This window comes from Cricetulus griseus (genome assembly GCF_003668045.3).
Source record: "Cricetulus griseus strain 17A/GY chromosome 1 unlocalized genomic scaffold, alternate assembly CriGri-PICRH-1.0 chr1_1, whole genome shotgun sequence".
In the NCBI taxonomy this organism is placed as follows: domain Eukaryota; kingdom Metazoa; phylum Chordata; class Mammalia; order Rodentia; family Cricetidae; genus Cricetulus; species Cricetulus griseus.
Genome location: NW_023276807.1, coordinates 206,578,556 through 206,601,083, shown reverse-complemented (window position 1 = coordinate 206,601,083; position 22,528 = coordinate 206,578,556). Strand labels below are relative to the sequence as shown.

At 42.7% G+C, this 22,528-nt stretch overlaps 1 protein-coding gene and 1 non-coding gene across 6 annotated transcripts in view; one reads left to right on the top strand and one right to left on the bottom strand.

Annotated features, from left to right (window-relative positions):
- Positions 1-72: 72 nt before the first annotated feature.
- Positions 73-22,528, top strand: part of Osgep (O-sialoglycoprotein endopeptidase) — a 34,736-nt gene continuing 12,280 nt past the window's right edge. For 2 of the 5 annotated variants that reach the window (XM_027386596.2, XM_027386598.2), the window contains exons 1-11: positions 73-216; positions 3,185-3,304; positions 3,435-3,610; positions 5,018-5,113; positions 5,447-5,496; positions 5,641-5,719; positions 6,086-6,151; positions 6,252-6,342; positions 6,557-6,632; positions 6,727-6,825; positions 7,929-7,981. In XM_027386596.2, coding sequence (XP_027242397.1) covers positions 102-216; positions 3,185-3,304; positions 3,435-3,610; positions 5,018-5,113; positions 5,447-5,496; positions 5,641-5,719; positions 6,086-6,151; positions 6,252-6,342; positions 6,557-6,632; positions 6,727-6,825; positions 7,929-7,981 — 1,021 coding nt within the window. In that variant the 5' untranslated portion in view covers positions 73-101. Of the gene's footprint in view, positions 217-1,664; positions 2,514-3,184; positions 3,305-3,434; positions 3,611-5,017; positions 5,114-5,446; positions 5,497-5,640; positions 5,720-6,085; positions 6,152-6,251; positions 6,343-6,556; positions 6,633-6,726; positions 6,826-7,082; positions 7,301-7,928; positions 8,376-22,528 lie in introns of those variants that run through there. The other 3 variants (XM_027386595.2, XM_027386599.2, XM_027386600.2) reach the window with 3 other exon arrangements.
- Positions 4,486-4,588, bottom strand: LOC113832207. The gene has a single exon (XR_003479402.1). It is a non-coding gene; the product is annotated as a U6 spliceosomal RNA (small nuclear RNA).

The following is a 22,528-nucleotide window of genomic DNA, read 5'->3' as shown; positions in this document are numbered from 1 at the left end:
CTTAGGGCGCCTGAAGGTCCCATCGCTTGGTTCTGGGCTGTTCGTGGTACTGCCGGTTACGACTAGTCCTGCCATCCGCAGATCCCGAGCCGGGGTGCACCATGCCCGCGGTGCTGGGGTTCGAAGGCAGCGCCAACAAGATCGGCGTGGGCGTGGTGCGCGACGGCAAGGTGCTGGCGAACCCGCGGCGCACTTACGTCACGGCCCCGGGCACAGGTGAGTGGCTGCGGCCGGGGTTGCGGCGCCTTGTCCCGTTTACAGGGTTTTTTGCAACGGGGAGCCGTTTCCCGATATTCTAGCCTGTTGCCTGCTTCAGCTTCCCGAGTGTTGCTGTCACAGGCTTGCGCCCAGATTCCCTTATACAAAAACTTGATTCGCGTTTGGCTGACGGCTAAAAGTGTCACAGACGTATGGACATAAGTATCCCAATGCACATGGACGTAGTGGGTTCGTTCGGGCACTTTTGTTTTGTTTTGTTTTTGAGACAGGGTCTCACCTTGTAACTCTGACTATCCCGGAACTTGCCTTGTAGGACAGGCTGGTCTCGGACTCATAGAGATCCGTCTGCCTATGCTTCCTAAGTGCCAGCATTAAAGGTGTGAGCCACTATGCCCGGCTGTATTCAGGTTTTATTGAGCACCTTTTATGTGCTGAACATTCGAAAATAAAGTGTTCTGAGACTGCTCTATAGTCGCACAAAGAGATTACACTATAATTGTTTAGAATGAGAAAGGACAGCAGAACGGGTATCAGAAGTTACTCTTTTTTTTTTTTTCAATGTTTCAGGTGTCTTTTTCATTACATTTAGAATGGAAATGGGTATCAGTGGGTTTTGGGAACTATGCGAAAGCACCAGACACTGCACAATTCTCAATAGCGATTATTTACAAATTGTATCTTGCCTATCATCTCCCAAAGCACCAGCACACACATATAAGCTGCATGGACCTGTGTGTGATGTTTCAGGTTACATAGTAGAAATATATGTGTCTTTGGGACTCCCTCTTTTAGGCACTGGGACTGAGTTACTTTAAAGGGGAAGCTGCTGACAGTTGTACTGCTGTAGTTACTATGTATTAAATCCAAAAAGATGACCTTGTGCAGGGTTCCTTGGGATCACAGACAAAGTCACTAAAGAGTAGGAGGCATGCATAAGTTGAATTGATTCTGACGACTGTATGTGAACATGCACATCTCTAAAACCTAAGTAGCCTGTATAGAGATGTTGGAAAGAAAGCTGAGTTGTGGTACAGTATGTAATCATGGCACTTGGGAGTTTAAGGACACCCTGTGCTATGTGTGACCTTGTCTCAAAATTAGGGGCTTGCAAAGACGATGTCTTAAAACCTAGGCCAGTAAGGGATTTTTTTTCTAAATCGTTAAAACATCTTTTTGTTGATTTTTTTTTTTTTTACTTCTAATAGGCCATTTTAATGTGCATTTATCACATTTTGTTTTGGTTTGGGGTGACAGTTTTTTCTTATAATGACATTACTTGCTGTTTATTTATATTTATTATATTTATATTTATCTGTGGAAATGTTAGACAAAAAGTAAAAGTAAAGCCAGATGGGCTATCAAACCTGTAATCCCAGTACTCCAGGAGGCAGAAGCAGGCAGATCTCTGAATTTGGGGCCAGCCTGGTCTATATAGCAAGCTTCAGGACTGCCAGGGCTACATTGTAAAATCCTGTCTCAAAGTAAGTAATGAAAAGAGAATTGAACAATTCTCAATTACTCAAATACTCAATTGAGTAATGAACTCAATTACTTTGAGTTCTAAATGCTGGGGGTGGGAAGGCAGTAGGAACAGTGGAGACAGCATAAAACAACAATACATAACATTTTGACCCTGGAACTGCTAAGGAACAGGACCTTGGTTGTTGAAGAGCTTGCAGAGACCAGAGCTCTGAAATACCTTGCTATTAGAACTTCACCATGACCTATTTATTGTGAGCAGCTGTGGAAGCCGATCTTACAGCTACAGAAAAACTTGCCCAAGAACTCATTGTGTAGCAGGCAGTGAGTGTTGGCTGTTTGAAGTCAGCTGGAAAGTTTTAAATACAAAACTCAATAAGTTGATGCCTCATAAACAGACTAAAAATCAAAACAGCCATTGTCTTCAGCTCTCATTCACAAACCATTTCTCAAACAGATTGTGACAATAACAAAAAGTGGTTTGTATGGGAAACTGGCCACAACCAGCTTAGTGGCCTCAAAGCACTTCCCAAAGCCAAACTTTAACCAAAAGAGGTCCCGGTCACTGGTGGTGTGCTGGGGCCCTGATCCACTGTAGCTTTCTAAGTCCCGATGAAAGAATCACATTTGAGAAGTTTGTTCAGCACATCATCGAGGTGCAGCCCCTGCAGTCATCGTTGGTGAACAGAAAGGGCCCGGTTCAGAACAAGGCCTGACTATGTGCTTCAAAACCTGAATGAATTGAACTGACCCCAGCTTCTTCAGCATCTTGAAAACCTTTTGGAAACATTTCCACAGCCAGCAGGATGCACAAGGTGCTTTCTGAGAGTATGTTGAAACATGGGTTTGCTTTTGGGAATAAACAAACTAATTTTTTTTTGGTCTTGTTTTTTGTTTGTTTATTTTGTTATTTGTGGGGATTTGTTTTGGGTTTTTTGTTTCTTTTTTTATTATTTTTATTTGGTTTTTCAGAGACAGGGTTTTTCTGTGGCTTTTGAGACTGTCCTGGAACTAGCTCTTGTAGACCAAGCTGGTCCTGAATTCACAGAGATCCGCCTGCCTCTGCTTCCCAAGTGCTGGGATTAAAGGTATGAGCCACTACCGACCGGCTAACAGACTGTTTTTTTGTTTGTTTGTTTGTTTGTTTTGGATTTTTTTTTTTGACAAAACATGTTGATTAAAATAATTCCTGTTTGGAGGCCAGGTAGCGGTGGTGCATGCCTTTAATCCCAGCACTCCGAGGCAAGCGGATCTCTGTGACTTTGAGGCCAGCTTGGTGGTCTACAGAGTGAGTGTCAGGATAGGCTCCAAAACTACACAGAGAAATGTCTCAGGGGGAAAAAAAAAAACTTCCTGTTTTGATTAATAAAAATATGTTTGAACTTAGTTATAATGGTTTAAAATTTATAGCCCCATATCACAGTTCCCTTTGCACTAACCTAATACCTACCTTCTTCCGGTTCTTGATCTGTATGCCTTTCCTTAGGGTTCCTTCCAGGTGACACAGCCCGGCACCATCGAGCTGTTATTCTAGACCTACTGCAAGAGGCACTGACAGAAGCTGGGTTAACCTCCCAGGACATTGATTGCATTGCTTACACCAAAGGTAAGTCTGGGAGAGTGGTCAGCAAGGGAGGAATATGGACAGAGCTACCGCTATCCACATTCTCAGATCTTCTTTCTTCACCTGGTTTTCCTAATGTCTAGCACTCTAATTCCCATTTGTACCCTGTTAGGTCCTGGTATGGGAGCCCCATTGGCTTCTGTAGCTGTCGTTGCCCGTACTGTGGCCCAGTTGTGGAATAAGCCTTTGGTAGGTGTGAACCACTGCATAGGCCACATTGAAATGGGCCGCCTCATCACTGGAGCCATTAGCCCAACTGTTTTGTATGTCAGCGGAGGAAATACTCAGGTATTTAAGAGTAACCTTTATGTTTCATGGTACTTCTGAGGTATTCCACCTCAGTCATAGGAGCTGCAAAGACAAAGCCAGGCTCTGGACCTAAGATACTGTAGACAACACAACAAGTATAGAGTTGCAAGTTTTGGAGGAGAATTAAAATATTAAAACTTTGCACGTGCAACTAGAGTTTCCAGTTTAAAAAGGAAGGAATGTGGATTTAGCCGTTCAAGATAATGTCTTTTTTTTTTTTTTTTTAATTGCGTGCGTGTTTTACCTGCATGTGTGCAGGAGCCCAAGGAAGATCAGAAGAGGGCTTCAGATGTGGGGAACTGGAGTTAATAGACAATTGTGAGCCACCATGTGGGTGCTGGGAATTGAACCCAGGTGCTTTGGAAGAGCAGTCAGAGATTTACCTGTTGGGCCATCTCTTTAACTCCACAAATATATTTTTCTTCATTTAACCACCCCATTCCATTCCTTTTCTGAAAACTAGACTCTCCAGATAACCCAGCCCCAGACTCGTCCTCCCTCCTCTGCCCAAGTAGCTGGGATCACCAGCCTTCCATTTTTGTTGTTTTATGCTGTTCGTGACAAGGTCTCACTGTGGTAGAAGGTTTTCCCTGTATTATTTTGATCTTCCTAACTCTTCCCAAGTGCTGAGATTACAGGTTTGCACCGCCATGCCTGGCCTACTTTTTTTCTGTTTCTTGAAGAATGTCTTGTGTGGGTCACCACAACAAGCTCTGTTTGGCTTTGTTTTGAATTCTTATTTTTAGGGTTTGTTTTTGGTGTGTGTGTGTCTGTGTCTGTTTCTGTCTGTCTGTCTGTCTGTCTGTCTATCTATCTATGTCTATCTATGCGTGGTTTCTGTTTGTTTGTTAGGCTACATTCTATGGGATGTTTGATGAGTTTGTATAATCTTTGTACGGGGCCCTGTTAATCTTCTCTGCATCATTACAATTTTAGTATGTGCTGCAAAGTAAGCACTGGTTTGTTAGTTCTTTGAAATTTATTATTATTATTGTTTGGCAACCTCATACTTATATATAATATCTTGATCATACTTGGGTTTATTTTGTGTGTGTATGATATGTGTGAGATGTGGGCGAGTAGGTGTGGGTGGGAACAACCCTTCAGTAGTCTACCTTTACGTGGGTTCTAGGGATCAAACTCCGGTCTCTAAGCTCACAAGGCAAGTGTTTTGGCTTACTGGGCCATTTTGCCAGCATCTGTTTGGTTTTCTTGAGACGGGGCCTTGCTATATGTCTAGGCTGGCGTTAAACTTCACTGCACAGCCACTGTAGACAACTTCCCTTTCTTACTGGAATGTCTGGTGTTGGCACTGTGCTACTTTCTTTCCACAGCTAAACACTCTTTATAGACATGAAGTTTCAAGGGCATTCTCATCATTCTTAGGTGATTTCCTACTCAGAACATCGTTACCGCATCTTTGGGGAAACTATTGATATTGCTGTGGGAAATTGTCTGGATCGTTTTGCTCGAGTGCTGAAGGTAAGCCATTGATGTCAGTCTGGGGAACAAAAAGAAATAAAAGGCAGGAACTGGTATTTTTAGATCTTGGGCTTCTTGCAAATCTAACTTCCTTCTCTGCCACTTTATTTAACGGGTAGGAAATTAAGCATTTGTGTCTATATGTATCTATTACTTGTTACAAGAAAATGTTTGTTCCTCTGTAAGTGTACAATTTATAAAAATATATACTGGTTGCTTTTCCTCACCTTTATTTGGGGAGGAACCCCAGAGTGATGAGTATATTCACGTGTGTAGAAGAATGCATTTTACATGATGCATTCCTGGTTCTCTGCTTCTCTCTCCTTCTGGTAGATTTCCAATGACCCAAGTCCAGGCTACAACATTGAGCAGATGGCAAAGCGGTAAGAGGACATACAGTTGAAGAGCACTGGCCGCTCGTGCTTTAGAGCTTTCTTTTCATATATATTAATGCGGTTTGGGAGGGGCTTTGGAGGGCGAGCAGCCAGCTGACTCTAGGTTTAGTGCCTTTATTCATTTCTACATAGAGGCAAGAAGCTAGTTGAGCTGCCATACACTGTAAAGGGGATGGATGTCTCATTCTCAGGGATTCTGTCTTTCATCGAGGTGAGTGTGAGAGTGGTAACCAGACAGGAGCACACCCCTGCTTTTAAAAGTGATGTGTCCACTTTGCTCACTGTTTATTTCTTACCTAAGCATTCACTCATAATAGGTGCTAGATAGATTATGTAGCAGGTACTGTATACCTTCTGTGTACCGGGCACTACATATTATAGGGAAAACAGTTCCTCCCTACATGGGAAAAAGGCTTGAAAATAAAAATTAACAAAAGAAGATGATGTGGGGTGCAGCACTCCTATAATGTCAGTTGTAATGAAGTCAGCTATCCTTTCAAGTGCAGGAATTTTTGTTTTCATGAAAGCCTCATGTCGGTATTCATCCTTTGGGTTGTCTCCCCCCCTTTAATTGCAGGATGTAGCGCAGAAAATGCTGGCCACAGGGGAATGTACTCCTGAAGACCTGTGTTTCTCCTTACAGGTAAAAGAGTGAAAAGCTGGGATGCAAAACTTAGTCTAGAGTAGAGCTGAACTAAGGTGGGATGCTGCTCTGATGTCTCCCCCTTGTCTGTCTTCCACAGGAAACTGTGTTTGCAATGCTAGTGGAGATCACAGAGCGAGCCATGGCACACTGTGGCTCCAAGGAAGCCCTCATCGTAGGAGGAGTTGGATGTATGTGTCACTGGGCAGTGTGCCTTCCTCCTAGTCCTGAGAGTCATTTTCCTGAAACGCTACATTACCAGAGTTTGGAGGGTTACCTGTTTCATCTCTTTAACTGTTTCACAACCCTCTTCCCTAGTCTTCTGGTAAACTGTCCTGGGAGCACAACTGGTTTGATAGCAAAATGGCCAAATCTAAGTTATCTGTGGTTCCTGTGTCTTCATAGGTAACGTGAGACTGCAGGAGATGATGGCAGCAATGTGCCAGGAGCGGGGAGCCCAGCTCTTTGCCACAGATGAGAGGTGAAGTCCTTCTCTTTGTCTTGAGTTCTTCTGTTCCCATCATTACGGTTTTTCTATGTTTAGGCCACAAGTCTTGTTACTGCTTCTTCCCCAGATTCTGCATTGACAATGGAGCCATGATAGCCCAAGCAGGTTGGGAGATGTTTCAAGCTGGACATAGGACCCCTCTCAGAGAGTCTGGAATTACACAGAGGTGAGTGACATCCTCCTTTGAGAAAGTAGATAGTAGGTACAGGAGACAGGTAGAAATTAACAGGTAGAAAAGTCAAAGAACAGATAAAGCTGTAGGTGATGGGTTTGGTGGCATGTACCTGTAATCCCAATATGTGGGGGCCAGGGCAGGAGGATTTTTATTTTGAGATAAGCCTGGGCTACAGATGCTGTCTCAAAAACAAAACAACAAAAAATGGCGCAAACAGGTAGTCACAGGGTTTTTCCTGCTTTCCACAGGTACAGGACAGATGAAGTAGAAGTGACGTGGAGGGACTAACAACACTAACAGGACCAGAATAGCTTGCCAAGTGGAGTGCTGATGTGGGAGTGAATCTTGGTGATACTATGGACTCTTCTCCTCTCTGGCTAGTGTATGGACCCCACACAAGGCTTAGGGTTCCTGTGGAACCCCAAGATGACTCTGAAATAAAGAGATTGTTTTTGTACGTTGACAACTGGATTGTGTTTTTTAGGACCAATAACAGAGTGAGTGCTGGGTAAATTCTTACTGGTGAGGTCAGTGGACAAGCTGGTGAGGGTCAGAGTAGCACTTGGTTGATGGTGCAGATAGTTTTGACGATTGCCACTTGGAGAAAGTCGTGGGTGCTGTCCTTCTATCCCTTTAACAATAGTCTCCTAACTAATAGTGTTTTAGTGTCATGTCCTGTGCCGAGGCCTCTACACTTAACAAACTGTGTTCACATTCATTGAAGGGGTATTCAGGATATCCCTTAAAAAGACCTGGAAATAGATCCAATTCATAACTTTACTAAAACTCCTGTCCTTCCTAAACTTCATTTAATGTACTCCTTCAAACACTTCACTGGCCAGTATCTGGGAGGCACCCGAGATGTACAACACCTCAGCACCAATACAAGCATCAGAACTGTAGATATCATGCCATATATAGTGCCACAAGAGGTCCTGAACTACCAAGCTCCTCTTTAGCCTCTGGCAGCCAGGTGCTTTGCCATCTTTTTTTTTTTTTTTTTTTTTTTGTCCCACTTCCAAACTCCTGAAACTTATCAGCCATTTGTAAAATCCATATATCCTCACCCTCTTTTTCAAATGTTGTCTTCACAGCGTTGCGCTGAGACCTAGTTTTTCGGAAAGACTGCTTCTCTTAACGCCTGGTGGTGAGTCTTTCACATCCATGTACCGCTGGGCATGGAGGTGGTGCAGCATCTCTTCTTTCTTTCCCTCCTCTGTCTCTTTGAGACAGGGCCTCTCTATGTAGCCCTGCCTGGTTTGGAGTTTGATGTGTAGACTAGACTGGCCCCAATCTCACGGAGATCCACCTGCCCCTGCCTTCTGAGTGCTGGGAGAAAGGTGTGCACCGCCACGCCCCACCTCTTGCAACGCACTGTTCCATAACTCAGTCTCATCCCGTTCTTCTGCCACAATCTGGCTCTTCAGGTTATTATGTGGAATCCATCCCTTTTCCAGGACCTGAAACCCTTTGATCTTACTTCCTTTCTACATTGTTTGCTATCCTCAGTTAAATTCCAATAATAAACACCTTGCTGCAGATGCTTTGTCTGCCTTTGCCATTTTTATTTTAAAAACAAAACAAACAAACAACAACAACAAAAAAAAAAAAACAGGATCTCATCAAGCTCAGGCTGGCCTTGAACAAACTAGCATAGGATGACCTCATCTATGTCTGCCTCCCAAGCGTTGGGTTACAGGTGTACCTTACCACACCCAATTTATACAGTATTAGGGACTGAACCTCTGGATGGAGCTGCATCCCTAGCCGCCATTCTACTTCTACACACATCACCTGCTTTATACCTACGTCTGTGCAGCCAAAAGTGCAAGTGAGAGAGCCGTGCTGGCTGCTGCAGCCCCCTGATAACAATGCAACTGAAGGCAGTCAGTCCTTCCTGCATCTCCCTCATTATCTTCTTAACCCTCCCACTCGCTGTCCTTGATAACTTCCGGATCTCCTGATCCTCAGATCCCCAACATATCTCTCCCTGTACACGTCACCTTTGTCTCTTAGTTGCCTCTCAACTATTTTTTATATATTGTATATATTTCAACATTTTGAACTATTTTGCTAAGTTAAGTTACGCTATTGCTGTCAAGAGACAGTACACTGTGACCAAAAGAAAGCATTTAATTGGTGTTCTCTGTTCCCAAAGGTAATAAAGTCCGTGGCTGTCACGGCAGTCACCACTAGCTAAGAGCTTACATCCTGATCTACAACTTAGAGGCAGAGAGAGAGCTAACTGGGAATAGTGTGGACTTTTGTAACTTCAGAGCCCACCCCTAGTGACACATCTCCCAATCTTCCCCAAACAGTCCCACCAACGGGGGATCAAGCATTCAAGTATGTGATCTTGTGGGGGTCATTCTCACTCTAACCACACCTTGGTTCTTTAAAGTAGAAGCAAGGAGAACACATTTACCAAGCTCCCACCATCATGCTGAATACCTTCTAGCATTTCTGTCCTGCCACCACAAACCAGAGGTTCTCAAACAGGTCTGATTTTGTCCTAGGAAGACAAAATGAAGATGCTACTAAAGAGAAGCCAAGGAAGGGCTGGAGAGATGGCTCATTGGTTAAGAGCACTGGCAGAGGACTTGAGTATAGCAAAGCTCTACAAACAAAGCTCTATGCAAAAATATCATTGGTATCATAGTTGAAAAACTGCTCCAAACACAGCCCATATTCCTACCCATGGATGTAAAGTAGGTCTTGCCTCCTGGCAGAAAAAATATGGTTTGATTTTACTTTTTGTTTTTAAAGAACTCTATGGAGTACCATTATACAGTTGCTTGACTTAGGCAGTTCTGAGCTATGTCCTTATTGCTAAACAGCCATCCAGCAGGTGTCACTGAGTGCGAGTGAGTTGACAGGACAACTGTACTTCACAGCTCAACTTAAAAGAGTCTCCAGTTTCTTTCTGAATCCTCTATTAAAATCTCTTCTGCATCTGAGAACGGAGCTTAGGGTGTAAAATGCTTGCTTAGTACAAAGCCCTACAGTGGTGATGCACAACTGGAACCCCAGTACTCTGCAGTTAGAGGCAGGAAGATGAGTATTTCAAAGTCATCTAGGCATATGATGAGTCCAAGGCTATATGAGACCCTATCTCAAAAAACAAAAAAACATGCTCTTGGGAGGCAGAGGTAGGTGGATCTCTGAGTTCAAAGCCAGCCTGCTCTGTAGAGTGAGTTTCAGGATAGCCAGGACTATACAGAGAAACTTTGTCTCAAACAAAACAAAAACAAAAACCCCCAAAATAAAATTACCCCAGCAGATTTGTTCTTCCCAGGGTCATTAATGACTTGAGCACAGATTCTGGTCCGTGTGTAATTCTGCCTGAAGCCTTTGACACTTGCTCTTTGAAATGGCTTTAGACTTTGTTGTCTGTTTTCTAGCTGATGATTCTTCATCTCCTTTGCTGTTTCTCATTTCACGGTCTAGCTTGGAATAAGCTGTCTTCTGCCCTCAGTATCTGGAGTGCTGGCCTCTGCCACCACATCTGTCCATTTCTACAACTTACTGCTGACACAGGCATGTGGGGTGATTTTGTCCAGTTACTGTACATCAGTACTGTACTGTACTGAAATTCATTTGGATACAGGTGACTTCCTGATAGCTGCAGGCTAGACTCCCCTCCCAAATACCACGCTGCCCCTTAGCATCTCTACTTGGGGACTCACTAGACAATCTGTCTTAGGGTTTCTAGCACTGTGATAAAACTCCATGACCAAAATCAGCTTGAGGTTTATTTCATCTTACAGTTTGTGGTCCATCATCTAAGGGAGTCAGGGCAGGAACCTGAAGGCAGGAGCTGTTGCAGAGGCCATGGGATAGCTAGATGTGGTGGTACCTGCCTGCACCTCCAAGAGCCAGTCTTTGAAGCAATGGGTCACTAAACAAAATCCCACCAGTGCCATCGGTGAGATAAGTAGTTGTTGATCAGGGAGGCCAAAGAGGTTCCCCAAACAATACAGCCTCTTGCCATTCCTCTTGCCCACCAGAGTCAGTTGGTAAAACTCTATTGCTGGGCTGGAGAAATGGCTCAATGGTTAAGAACACTGGCTGCTGAACTCCTGGAATCCAATTGTAGAGAGGGAGGAGTGATGAGCAAAAGGGTCAAGACCATGCTGGGGAAACCCACAGAAACAGCTGACCTAAGCAAGTTGGAGCTCACTTGTAGGGAGACACTGTAGCCCCGCCTCCTAGTAGCCCGGACAGGTGTGCCGGGACGCGCCCATGAGGGCGTAGTGAGGGAAAGTCTAAGGTGACTCAGGAATGGTTCTTAAGGGACCGGGCATACGTGGAGACCCTCTTTTCCCTTCTCCCTTCTCTCTGGCCTGGCTGCCTTGCTGCCCCTGGCCCGCTTTGGCTTGCGCTTGTCTGGTGTTATCTGAATAAAGAAACCTTAGCCTTATGGACTGCAGACTGATCTCTCTTCACTCACAGACCCCAGACTTATAGCTAGGGAACCAGCATAGGACTGAACTAGGCCTCCTGAATGTGGGTGTCAATTAGGAAGCCTGGGAAGTCTATGGGGCCTCTGGCAGTGGAACCAGTATTTATCCCTGGTGCACAAGTGGACTTTTGGAGTGCATTCTCTATGGAGGGATACTCTCTCAGCCTAGATACGGGGGGGGGGGGGGGGGGAGCCTAGGTCCTGCCCCAAATGATGTGACAGACTTTGATGATCCCCCATGGGAGACCTTACCCTCTCTGATGGGGGTAGGGATGGGGAGATATACTCTAAGATCTACTTTGAAGCATGTTGTAACTCTGTAGTAGAATCTTGGTGGTACTTTGTAGGAGGCATGGTGTGAATTTAAGGAATCTTGAACCACCTTTGAGGCAGAGCCCTTTGCCTTCCTGCCATAGTTTTTTTTGTTGTTGTTTTTGTTTTGCAAACTGCCTACGATGACCATGCTCCAGCTGTGTCTCAACTGTAACTCTGGGGGGCCTTTACATGTACACCCACCTAATCCATCCAAAACAGAGACTGCATTTAATTCACATTTTAGGAGTGCCAAAGAAACATTCAGTGGCTTTTTATCTGTGGATCCAAGCTTCTTACCAGATGAACTTACCCAAGAAAATAAAGACCAGACTGTCATTGGAATCAAGTATGAAACTAAACAAAGTTGAAAAATTCAAGATCAGCAAAGTCAGTTTGCAGTTGCCAGGTGGGGAGGGCAGTGGGCTGAGCTTGAATAGCAGCAGTTCACCTGACTCCCCTTCACATCTGTGCCCTGATGGTGCTGACTCCAACCAGCCCCCTCCAGGAAAACCAACTTCAGATGCCTTGCCTGTGGCATCCATGAGACCAATGAATCCTATTTTAGTGTGTTCTTGAATTGTGCCTCAACTACAGTAAGTGTGCTTGCTTTTAAAGTGGGGAATGGTTCTAGGTTAGAGTTTATGTTTCTGAACATGACAGCTAATTTCAGAACAATGGTATAGGGAGGACAATTTCAGATTTCCCTGCTTTTCAGTTGGTGTTGGTGTGTGTGTGCTTCAAGACAGGATTCCTTTGTGTAGCCCTGGCTGTTCTGGAATTAGCTCTGTAGATCAGGCTGGTCTTGAACTCACAGAGATCTGCCTGACTTTGCCCTTCTGAGTGCTGGGATCAAAGGCATATACCACCACCAGTTTATAACTAAAGGCAGTCTGGCTATTATATAAGGAAGCACCAATTCTTGGTCCCCTAAGAGGAAGTTCAAGGCTAACACACATTCTTAAAGGCTTGTGTTGTTTATACTAGAGTGCTGAAGTTGTTTCTAGTAGTACTTAGAGCTGGGTAAACACAAAGAATATAAAATTGAGATTAATTTGTAAATTCCTTTGGATTTTTGGTTTTCTATTTTAAGGCAGTGTTTTTATGTTTTAAATTTTAACTTCAGTCATGAAATGTTAGCACATTGAGGTTTACTGTTACTAGGGACCATGTTAACTTTACATTTCACACTGAGAATTCTCCCCCTAGCAAGTTGCAAAGGCAAAGCCTACATTAAGAAGTTGATGCTGAGCAGCATGGTGGTTGTGCAAGCCTTTAGTCCCAGCATTCAGGAGGCAGAGGCAGGTGGATCCCTATGAGTTCGAGACCAGCCTGGTCTACAAGAGCTAGTTCCAGGACAGCCTCCAAAGCCACAGAGAAACCCTGTCTTGAAAAAAAAATTAAAAAAAAAGAAAGTTGTTGAAATTATTTATGCTGTTATAATTTTTTCATTGACTTGTTTGTTCAAGTAGTTGCCACTGCAAATCTGGTCTGTAAATTGGATCTGAGAAAAATAGCTCTGAAGTCAACAACACAGAATATGAATGACCCAAAGATAAGATTCCTCAATGTCTCTTTCTGCCATATATCCTAAGGTTTATTTTTCATTTTCATTGTATGATTATGACATTGGCCCATTTCCTTTTTTTTTTCTTTTTATTTATTCTTCTCTCATACATTTCTTCATTCTCTAAAAACAAATTTTTAGTTCACAGGTTTGTTAACTCAGAAGGTTAACTATCTCATTTTTTATTTTGAGGTTATAAAAACGTTCATTTTTAGTGCTGAATAAAGCAATTATTGAACAATCCTAAAACTAGACTTTTCCTGTCATTCAAAAGTATTTTATTTTATTTTTTGTTTTTTTGAGACAGGGTTTCTCTGTATAGCTTTGGAGCCTATCATGGCACTTGCTCTGGAGATCAAAAGTATTTTTCATGGTGCCTAGTTTCAGCCCAATGGAACACTAGCTTTCTTAAATTGCCATCTTAGCTGTAGAAATGTTTGTTTTTGATTTTTTAAAGACAAGGTCTTACTATATAGCCCAGGCTAGACTTGAACTTGGCTTTCTCCTGCCTCAGCCTCCCAAGTGCTGGGATTACAGGTCTTTGTTGCCAATGCTGCCTGATTTTTCCAAATGCTAGTCCACATAGCTGACACTTGTATATATTTTCCCATTTACAGTTTTTTGTATGCAAAAACCCTAAGTTGTTTATAAAGTTCAGGCTTCTGCTTAATCATGGATGGTTCAGTGATTCCCTGACTAAAGTTTTTCTTACTATGTAACAATGCTGGCCAGGAGCTGCCTGCTTGGGCCAGCTGAGTGCTGGTATTTAAGGTGTTCACCACCACACCCGACTTGCCCAATAAAACCTCTTCCATATGTCTCGCCAAGGGCAGGCATGCAGTTTTCATTGTCTTGATGGCTTACAGGATTTGGGTTTGTTAATCCAATCAACAATTAATGGTTTGTCGGGGTCTGCACTTTATAAAGAAGGCAGGGCTTGAAGCTCAACCCTGTGTTAGGAGTATACTGATGAGTAACACCTGGATTCCACTGGAAAACAGTTGCCTGGATTCTGTGGTGGAAGATCTGTGGATTCAAATGAAAAGAATCTTGATACAGTGCACATCAAGTCTCTATAGGTCAAGTACTTGCTTTAGCTGACATCTGAATTTAGAATGACTTGTTACCCAGATATGATAGCGTCCCCTCTTATGTCCCACAGTCCCTGGCTAGATAGAGTATGGATAGAAAAGCAGTGGTGAGGCTGGGTGTGGCAATGCACACCTTTAATCCCAGCACTTGGGATGCTGAGGGGCAGGTTCACCTCTATGGGTTCAAAGCTAGCTTGGTCTACATATCAAGTTCTAGTTCACCACCACCACCCCACAAAAAAAAAAAAAAAAAAAAAAAAGACAGAAAGGAAATGAAATATAGTGGTGAGCTAGAATTCTTCTGGTGGCAGCACCGATAGATTACACTATTGGAAAGAGGATCATTTTGTGCATATTTTATTCTCCACCATCTTCAGCTCCTCCCTGCCCTTTGTGGGAGAGTATGTATAGGATCTGTCCTGATGTATACTTAACACACAAATTCTGGCTTGGTGCTTAAGGTGCCTTAAACTTCTAACAAAATTGGAATAAGAAAAAAAAATAACAAAATGGCTGGGGATAGTGATACATACCTTTATTCCATCTCTTGGGGGGCAAAAATAAGTGGATCTCTGAGTTCGAGCCCAGCCTGGTCAATACAGAGAGTTGTAAGCCAGCCAGGGTGACATAATGAGACCCTGTTCTGAAAAACAAAAACGGGGCTGTCCACATGCAATCCTAGCACTCTAGAGGCAGGGACAGGATTGTGAGTGTGTATACACACGCATCACACTTTAATTAATACCAGATGAAGGTGATAACACTTTAGTATGCATATGAGAAGCATTAATGAGGACTTACAGCTCTGTGGTGGTGACTCAGGGCTCTTTTCGTGTTAAGAGTTCAAATTACAATTGCTTGTCTGAGCTTGAATTGATTGGTGATCTTTTGGAGTAGCCCACTCCCACAAGAGCCCACCTCAATTTCATTACCAGCTCAGTGGGGAAAGTTGGAGAAGAGGGTGCGTAGGTCCAGGAGGAGGAGTATGTCATTTAATGCCATGTCGTTGTGATGGGCTGGCTGGTCTCAAGTACCTTGCATCATTTTCTAATGAGCTGGGCAGGATTTACACATTGAGAAGAACTGTGAAGGCAGGAACTTCATGAAACAAATTTTCCCTTCATCTTCAGCATGCTGCCATCGCGTGTAGTATTTTCATGAAGGTGCCTTCATACATTCCTATATCTTGGCAATAGCCTGCATAATAACATACCGTCCTGTGAGTTTGTATTGAAATAGGACCTAGCTATGTATCTTAGGCTGTTCTTAAACTTGGAATCCTCCTGCCTCAGTCTCTCAAGTGCTGGGATTATAGGCACATACCACCACATCAGATTCCCCTATTTTTTGTCTTGAGATGGAATCTCATGTATCCCAAACTGGCCTCAAACTTTGATATGCAGCCTTGATTTTCCTGTCTCAACCTCTAGAGAGCTGGGATCTCGGGTGTGCACCACCAAGCCTGGTTTATTCTGTGCTGGGAATCGGACCCAGGGCTTCATGTATGCTAGGCAAGCACTCTACCAACAAAGAGTGCTTAGTTCTTAATATGTTCTTAACTTTAATTACTTTTAAGGATTCTGTAAGAGAAAAGGAATGATATCAATGTAAATCTAATTAGTTGTGGCTTTATACGTTGTCATTACCAAGTTCTGGTAATGTTTGGGGTTAGATAATTTGTTATTGAATGAAGACAATAATGGACTCAAATTAGTCTTGTTATGGATTATAATTGAGAGAAAAACCGAAAAGTGCTTAGCATTGACTCTGAAACATAACAGGCACCTAATTTTAGTTGTTACTTTAAAAATAGCTATAAAATAGCATTTAGGATTATAATCTTCATAAATGTGAAAATAGAACCAGACATGTTTTTATCCCATTCAGTTTCAGTTTCTTTAAGATTATTTTCATATATAACTCTGCTTTCCAACTAGGCTAGTGTTAAATCCCAGTAGAGACTAATTCTCCCATTGGCTTTGATGCACAAAGGTGTTCTATAGTGTAATGAGGATCCCAGAGCCCATGACAACAGCCCAGTATTTAGCTCAGGGAAATTGACCTGCACAGGAGCCAAAAGGTATGAGAAAGAAGTTTCCATGCTACCCCCAAGGCAACTTGCTATGTAAGAAAAGTATTTGTGTGAAAGCTCATAAGTAGGAGCAACATATTGTTCTTTGCCAAACAGAATTACACACAATACTGAGCTATATCCCGCACTTTATAGTCCCTGTGTTAGGATGATGTTCAAGGAACTTAACTGGGCTATTATAATTTGTTTTTAAACTTTATTAAACAACAACAACACAACCCAAACAAACGTCTGTAGCCATGACAAGATATCATAAGCCCAGGGACATTACTGTGGGCTTTTCTCATTGCAGATAAGAGGGCAGAAGTTTCTCTTTTTTTTATTTTTTTGGTTTCTCTATGTGGCTTTGCAGCCTATCCTGGCACTCTCGCTGTAGACCAGGCTGGCCTCGAACTCACAGAGATCCGCCTGCCTCTGCTTCCCGAGTGCAAGGATTAAAGGTGTGTGCCACCAATGCCCAGCCGGGTAGAACTTTCTAAATGGGGCATTTCTGGATTTGCTCAGGAGGTATCTCTAAAAAGATTCCTCTTTCCTGGATCTCCTGAAGAGAAAGCCTTGGCCGGATGTTTGCTCTTTCACTATAAAGCTGGTAGTAGAGCTGGTGCTCTCCCTGTGTCAGATGGAGAGCAAGCCCCCCTTCTGAAATGGGGTACCAATTTCTCTACCCGAGGAGACACCAGTCGTTCATCCTGTGAATACCAGCTGTCAATATACTTATTTATATCTGCCAAATTGATTGACAATGCTTATATTTTCTTGATGTGTTGGTGAAATTAGACATCATAAGGTTTAAAGTGCATACTGTATCTTTTGCTTAATATCCTAGAGATATTTGTCTTTTGTTAATAGCTTTAAGTGTTTTGCAATTTTCAGGACAGGGTTTCTCTGTGTGTAGTCCTGACTGTCCTGGAACTCACTCTGTAGACCAGGCTGGCCTCGAACTCACAGAGATCTGCCTGCTTCTGCTCCTGAGTGCTGGATTAAAGGTGTGCGCCACCAACCCCGGGCCCCACTAGCTCTTATAACTTAAATTAACCCATATTTTTTTTATTAACCTACGTTCTACTAAGTGGCTTTTACCGCCCCCATTTTGTGTGTCTGACTCATTCCACATCTCGATGGTGCTTTGCATGCGCACACCTCTATTCATTTCCTCTCCCTCTCTCTCCACGGAAATCCTGCTCATCCTCCCTGCCTAACTACTGGCCATTCAGCTTTTTATTATACCAACCATAGCAATGCATCTTCACAGCGTACAAATATCCTCCAATATTTTCCTTTAGTTTTTTTTTTTTTTTTTAACTCAAAAACATGCTAATAGTAAATACTTGTTACAGAGAAACCCTGTCTGGGAAAACCAAACCAAAACAAACCAAAACAAAAAACTTGTTAAAGGACTAACATCCAGGTGAGCACTGTGTAGTAGGTGTTAGGGTGATGCTGGCAACCTATACCACCTTAGTAACTTGCCCACATGAATTTCACTGACTAAAATAAAGACAATCTGTCAATGATAGTCATGAAGTGTGGCTGCAGCTGTGGTGCTCAGACCACTGTATGCTATGGGATTCTGAACAGGACACTGTGTTACTGTGGGTGTGGAGGGGTCTGGGCTGGGGGTGGGGTGTGAGACTCAAGGTTGAGCTGGCCAAGAAACCATTGGGTGTTTGGTGTTCACAGTCTCTTTTGGATGGTCTTTGTTCTTCCACCTCTCTCCCTCACCCCCTTCTATTTACCCCGATACAAAGAATAAGCAACACATCTCTCTAATAGGAGTTCATTGTGCTTATCACCCTAAAAGCATGGTTTTGGAAGAGAACTCCATAGTTCACAGCAAGGGCTGCTACAGTTTCATTGGGTGAAGAACTGCAGGTACTTGCCTGTGTGGTCTGGTTGACCCTCTAAGCATGAAGGTTTAGGTGGATCCTAGTGCACCACCATCTTGTTTCCCTTCTATCTGTTCTCCATGAGAACAGCTCTATTTTCTTACCCTCCTCTTTCCTTCCAGCTTCTTTGTGAATACCGTTCAACCATGTCTAGTGCCCGTGCTTGTCCAATCCTTTGCTCCAGGGAAATCCAGAATATGTTTTCTAGTGAGCCTGAGTGAATTACTCCTTATAGAACAAATTCTGAATTTTACATACTTTGCATAGTATAGTGTGGTTCCTTTGCATAGCAGCTGTCCAAAGACAAGCAGTGGTAGTCTTGAACTTCTTTTAGGTTCTATTTGCTAAAAATGTTTAGCAACTTATAAATGCACACAAAATGTGCTTATTATTGGGGACTTGGAAAATTAGAACATGTTTATATACTGTTACCGGCAAGTTTTAGTTGAAAGGTAGAGAAAATTTAACAAGATCTTCATGTATTAAATCTGATGTCCAAGATTAATCCAAATTCCTAGTGATCTAGGGTGGTTTATACGTGAGAAAAACAAAATAATCAAAAGTTAAGTCTTATGCTAGGCATAGTGGGAACTGCCTGAAATCCCAGCACTTGGGAAGCTGGGGCAGGGAGACAATGAGTTCAAGGCCAGCCTGTGCTATGCATAACAACTGCTGGACAGTCTTGGAAACAAAGGGAAAGCCTATTTTAAAAACAAGTAAAATTTAATCATTTTTGAGACAAGGTCGAACAAGTGGCTAAGATTATAGGCATGTGTCACCAGGACTGGCGCAACCTGTTTTTTTTGTTTTGTTTTGTTTTTGTTTTTTGGTTGTTGTTGTTGTTTTTTTTTTTTTTCTTTTTCTATCAAGACACGGTCTTACTATATAGCTCTGGATGCCCTGGAACTCATTATGTAGACCAGGATGGCCTTGAATTCACAGAATTCAAGGCTGCCTCTTCCTCCAAGTCCTAGGTTTAAAAGCATACACCACTATGCCCAGCAAAATTCTGTTTCTGAATGTCTTAGGTATCTACACTCTACACTTAGGTTGTAGCTCAGTGGCTGGGCTATTGCCTAGGATGTGTGAGGGCTTGAGTTCATTCCTAGCATGGAAAAAATGTCTACACTCAAGATACTACTCTTGTTAAGATAGCTAAGAGGTTTTTAGTAAAATGGCACTTACTTACGACTATGCTATGAAGTTCAGTATGTGAGATCTTCCTAATTGGCAAAGCCCCACACTCACACAAGAACAGTCCGTAACACTCACTGGGTTGCACCCTACCTACTTGTGAAGGTGGAGAGAATGATGGTTGATGGCTTTTGGTGAGAGATGAATAGGGACTGATATTTCCCAAGGGAGAGTGTTTAATCTGTATTTTCAGTGCTCAAATCCATGTCAGTCATGTCATAGTTAATGATTACTGACTCCTAAGACTCTAAGAATGACAGTGAGTAAATTTTTCCTCGAATTACTTCTATCTGTTAAAATTTGTGAAGTGGCACCCAATTAATGCAGATCGCAATGGACTCAGAACCAGTTTGAAAACAGATGGTTTATTAGGAAATCCTCACTCAACAGAGCCAGTCCTGTTCAGCCAGGCGGGGGATGGGGAAAGAGAGCCACATCCATGCATCCCTGGCATTTAAAGCCTTGCTACGTCACTCTGACCACGCCCAAGTGTGCATGGTCATTGCCACCTGTGCCAGCCTTCAAGCGGGTGTGGGCAGCATTTCCCCCTACAATTTGAAACTTTTGTTTGTTTGTTTGTTTTTTGAGACAGGGTTTCTATGTGGCTTTGGAGGCTGTCCTGGACTCACTCTTAGACCAGCCTGACCATGAACTCACAGAGATCCATCTGCTTCTGCCCTCCTGAGTGCTGGGATTAAAGGCCTGTGCCACCACCGCCCAGCTAAAAATTTGAAACTCTTAAAACAGCTCTACCTTGTCTAAAAGTAGGAAAACAAGACATTAGCCAGAAATTGGTGGATTGAAGAAAGTTTTTTTTGCTGATAGCTAAGTGTTCACTGGTGCTAATGAAGTCACTCTTAGGTAATGTTGTGGCACACACACTTGGATAACATTCTGTCCATATTTCTGCTAAGCCCTGTATGACTGAAGACAGAATCTACAGGATGGAAATATTCAAGAAGTTTCTACTCCAGGACATGTTTTTTGGGAGACTGTGGCTATAGTGTCCCTCGTCAGTTACCTTCTTTACTGGAAAGAGATGCCAGTTATCAGGGACAACTAAAGAGATGTCATATTGAAACTATCAGAAAACTGGGCATGGTTGCACATCCTTAGAATTCCAGCACTGGGGAGGCAGACACAGATGCATCTAGGTTGAGGCCACTCTGGCCTATTTAGCTAGACCATCTCCCAAACAAAAGGCAATGGTAATTGAACATGACTTAATGAATTTTATCATTAATAAATGTTGGCATTGTTCTTGTGTTAAAGATTATATACACTTGGATTTCTTTATAAGTGCCAGAACATGTTCTGAGATCTAAGAGGCCTTTGAAAACATTTATACTATCCTAGAAGGTTTTAAGACTATCTGAGTATGCCATCGGGCTACTGATAGCATAGGGGTATAGACGTGAGCATGAACACAGCAGTGAAGGAGCAGGTTTCTTCTGCACACCGTTGTAGAAGTAGTTTCCTGTGCTCTCCAGCAGCCACCAGCCTGTTAACTTCCATTATTATGCTAATGGGGTTGTATTTTTGCTTGTTTTTGCCTTGTTTTTGAAGCAGGGTCTACTATGTATCCCAAGATGCACTTTAGTTACTACAAGGTGATTCTGTGTAAATAACTATGATTAAGAAATGGAAATTTTATATATTTTGGAAATCATCTCTCTGTCAGATGTGGGGTTGATGAATATCTTTTCCCAGTCTGTGGGCTGCCGATTTGTCTTGTTGACTGTGATCTTTGCCTTACAGAAGCTTCTCAGTTTGAGGAGGTCCCATTTGTTAATTGTTGATCTCGGTGTCTGTGCTACTGGTGTTATGCTCAGGAAGCTGTCTCCTGTACCAATTCGTTCCAGGGTACCTCCTACTTTCTCTTCTAAGAGGTTCAGTGTGGCTAGATTTATTTTGAGGTCTTTGATCCATTCGGACTTAAGTTTTGTGCATGGTGATAGTCATGGATCTATCTGCAGTCTTCTACATACTTGCCAGCATCCAGTTATGCCAGCACCATTTGTTGAAGATGATTTCTTTTTTCCATTGTATAATTTTAGCTTCTTTGTCAGAAATCAGGTGTTCGAAGGTGTGTGGGTTAATATCAGGGTTTTCAATTCAATTCCATTGATCTACCTGTCTATTTTTGTGCCAATACCAAGCTGTTTTCAGGACTATAGCTCTATAATAGTGCTTAAAGTCAGGGATGGTGATGTCTCTGGAAGTTCCTTTATTGTACAGGGTTGTTTTGGCTATCCTTTTGTTTTTCCATATAAAGTTGGGAATTGTTCTTTCAAGGTCTGTGAAGAATTGTGCTGGCATTTTGATGGGGATTGCATTGACTCTGTAGATTGTTTTTGGCAAGATTGCCATTTTTACTATGTTGATCCTACCTATCCAAGAGCATGGGAGATCTTTCCATTTTCTGGTATCTTCTTTAATTTCTTTCTTTAAAAACTCAAAGTTCTTGTTATATAGGTCTTTCACTTGTTTGGTTAGCGTTACCCCCAAGGTATTTTATGTTGTTTGTGGTAATAACCAGAACCTGGAAGCAACCTAGATGCCCCTCAATTGAAGACTGGATAAAGAAAATGTGGTACATTTACACAAAGGAGTATTACTCAGGGGAAAAAAACAATGGAATCTTGAAATTCTCAGGCAAATGAATGGAACTAGAAGAAACCATCCTGAGTGAGGTCACAAAAAGACAAACATGCTGTGTACTCATGTAAAGATTTTAGACATAGAGCAAAGGAATATCAGCCCACAATTCACATTGCCAGAGAAGCTAGGAAAAAAGGAGGACCCTAAGAGAGACATACATGACCCCCCCCATTCTCCCTGTCCCCTCCCCCAGAAGGAGAAAGGGACAAGATCTCCTGAGCTAATTGGGAGTATGGGGAGAGAGGAGAGTGAGGTGTTGTGCCAGGTTCTTGGAGCCCAGAGACTAACCCAAGGAGTCCACACTCTGATGCGAAAGTAAAAGGTTTCTTTTTATTTCAAGCTGGCCAGCTAGGATCTCACTGCATGGCAGGCAAATGAGATGCCAATCAGCCAAAAAGAGAAGCTTTTAAAGGGGCAGACCATAAGGTT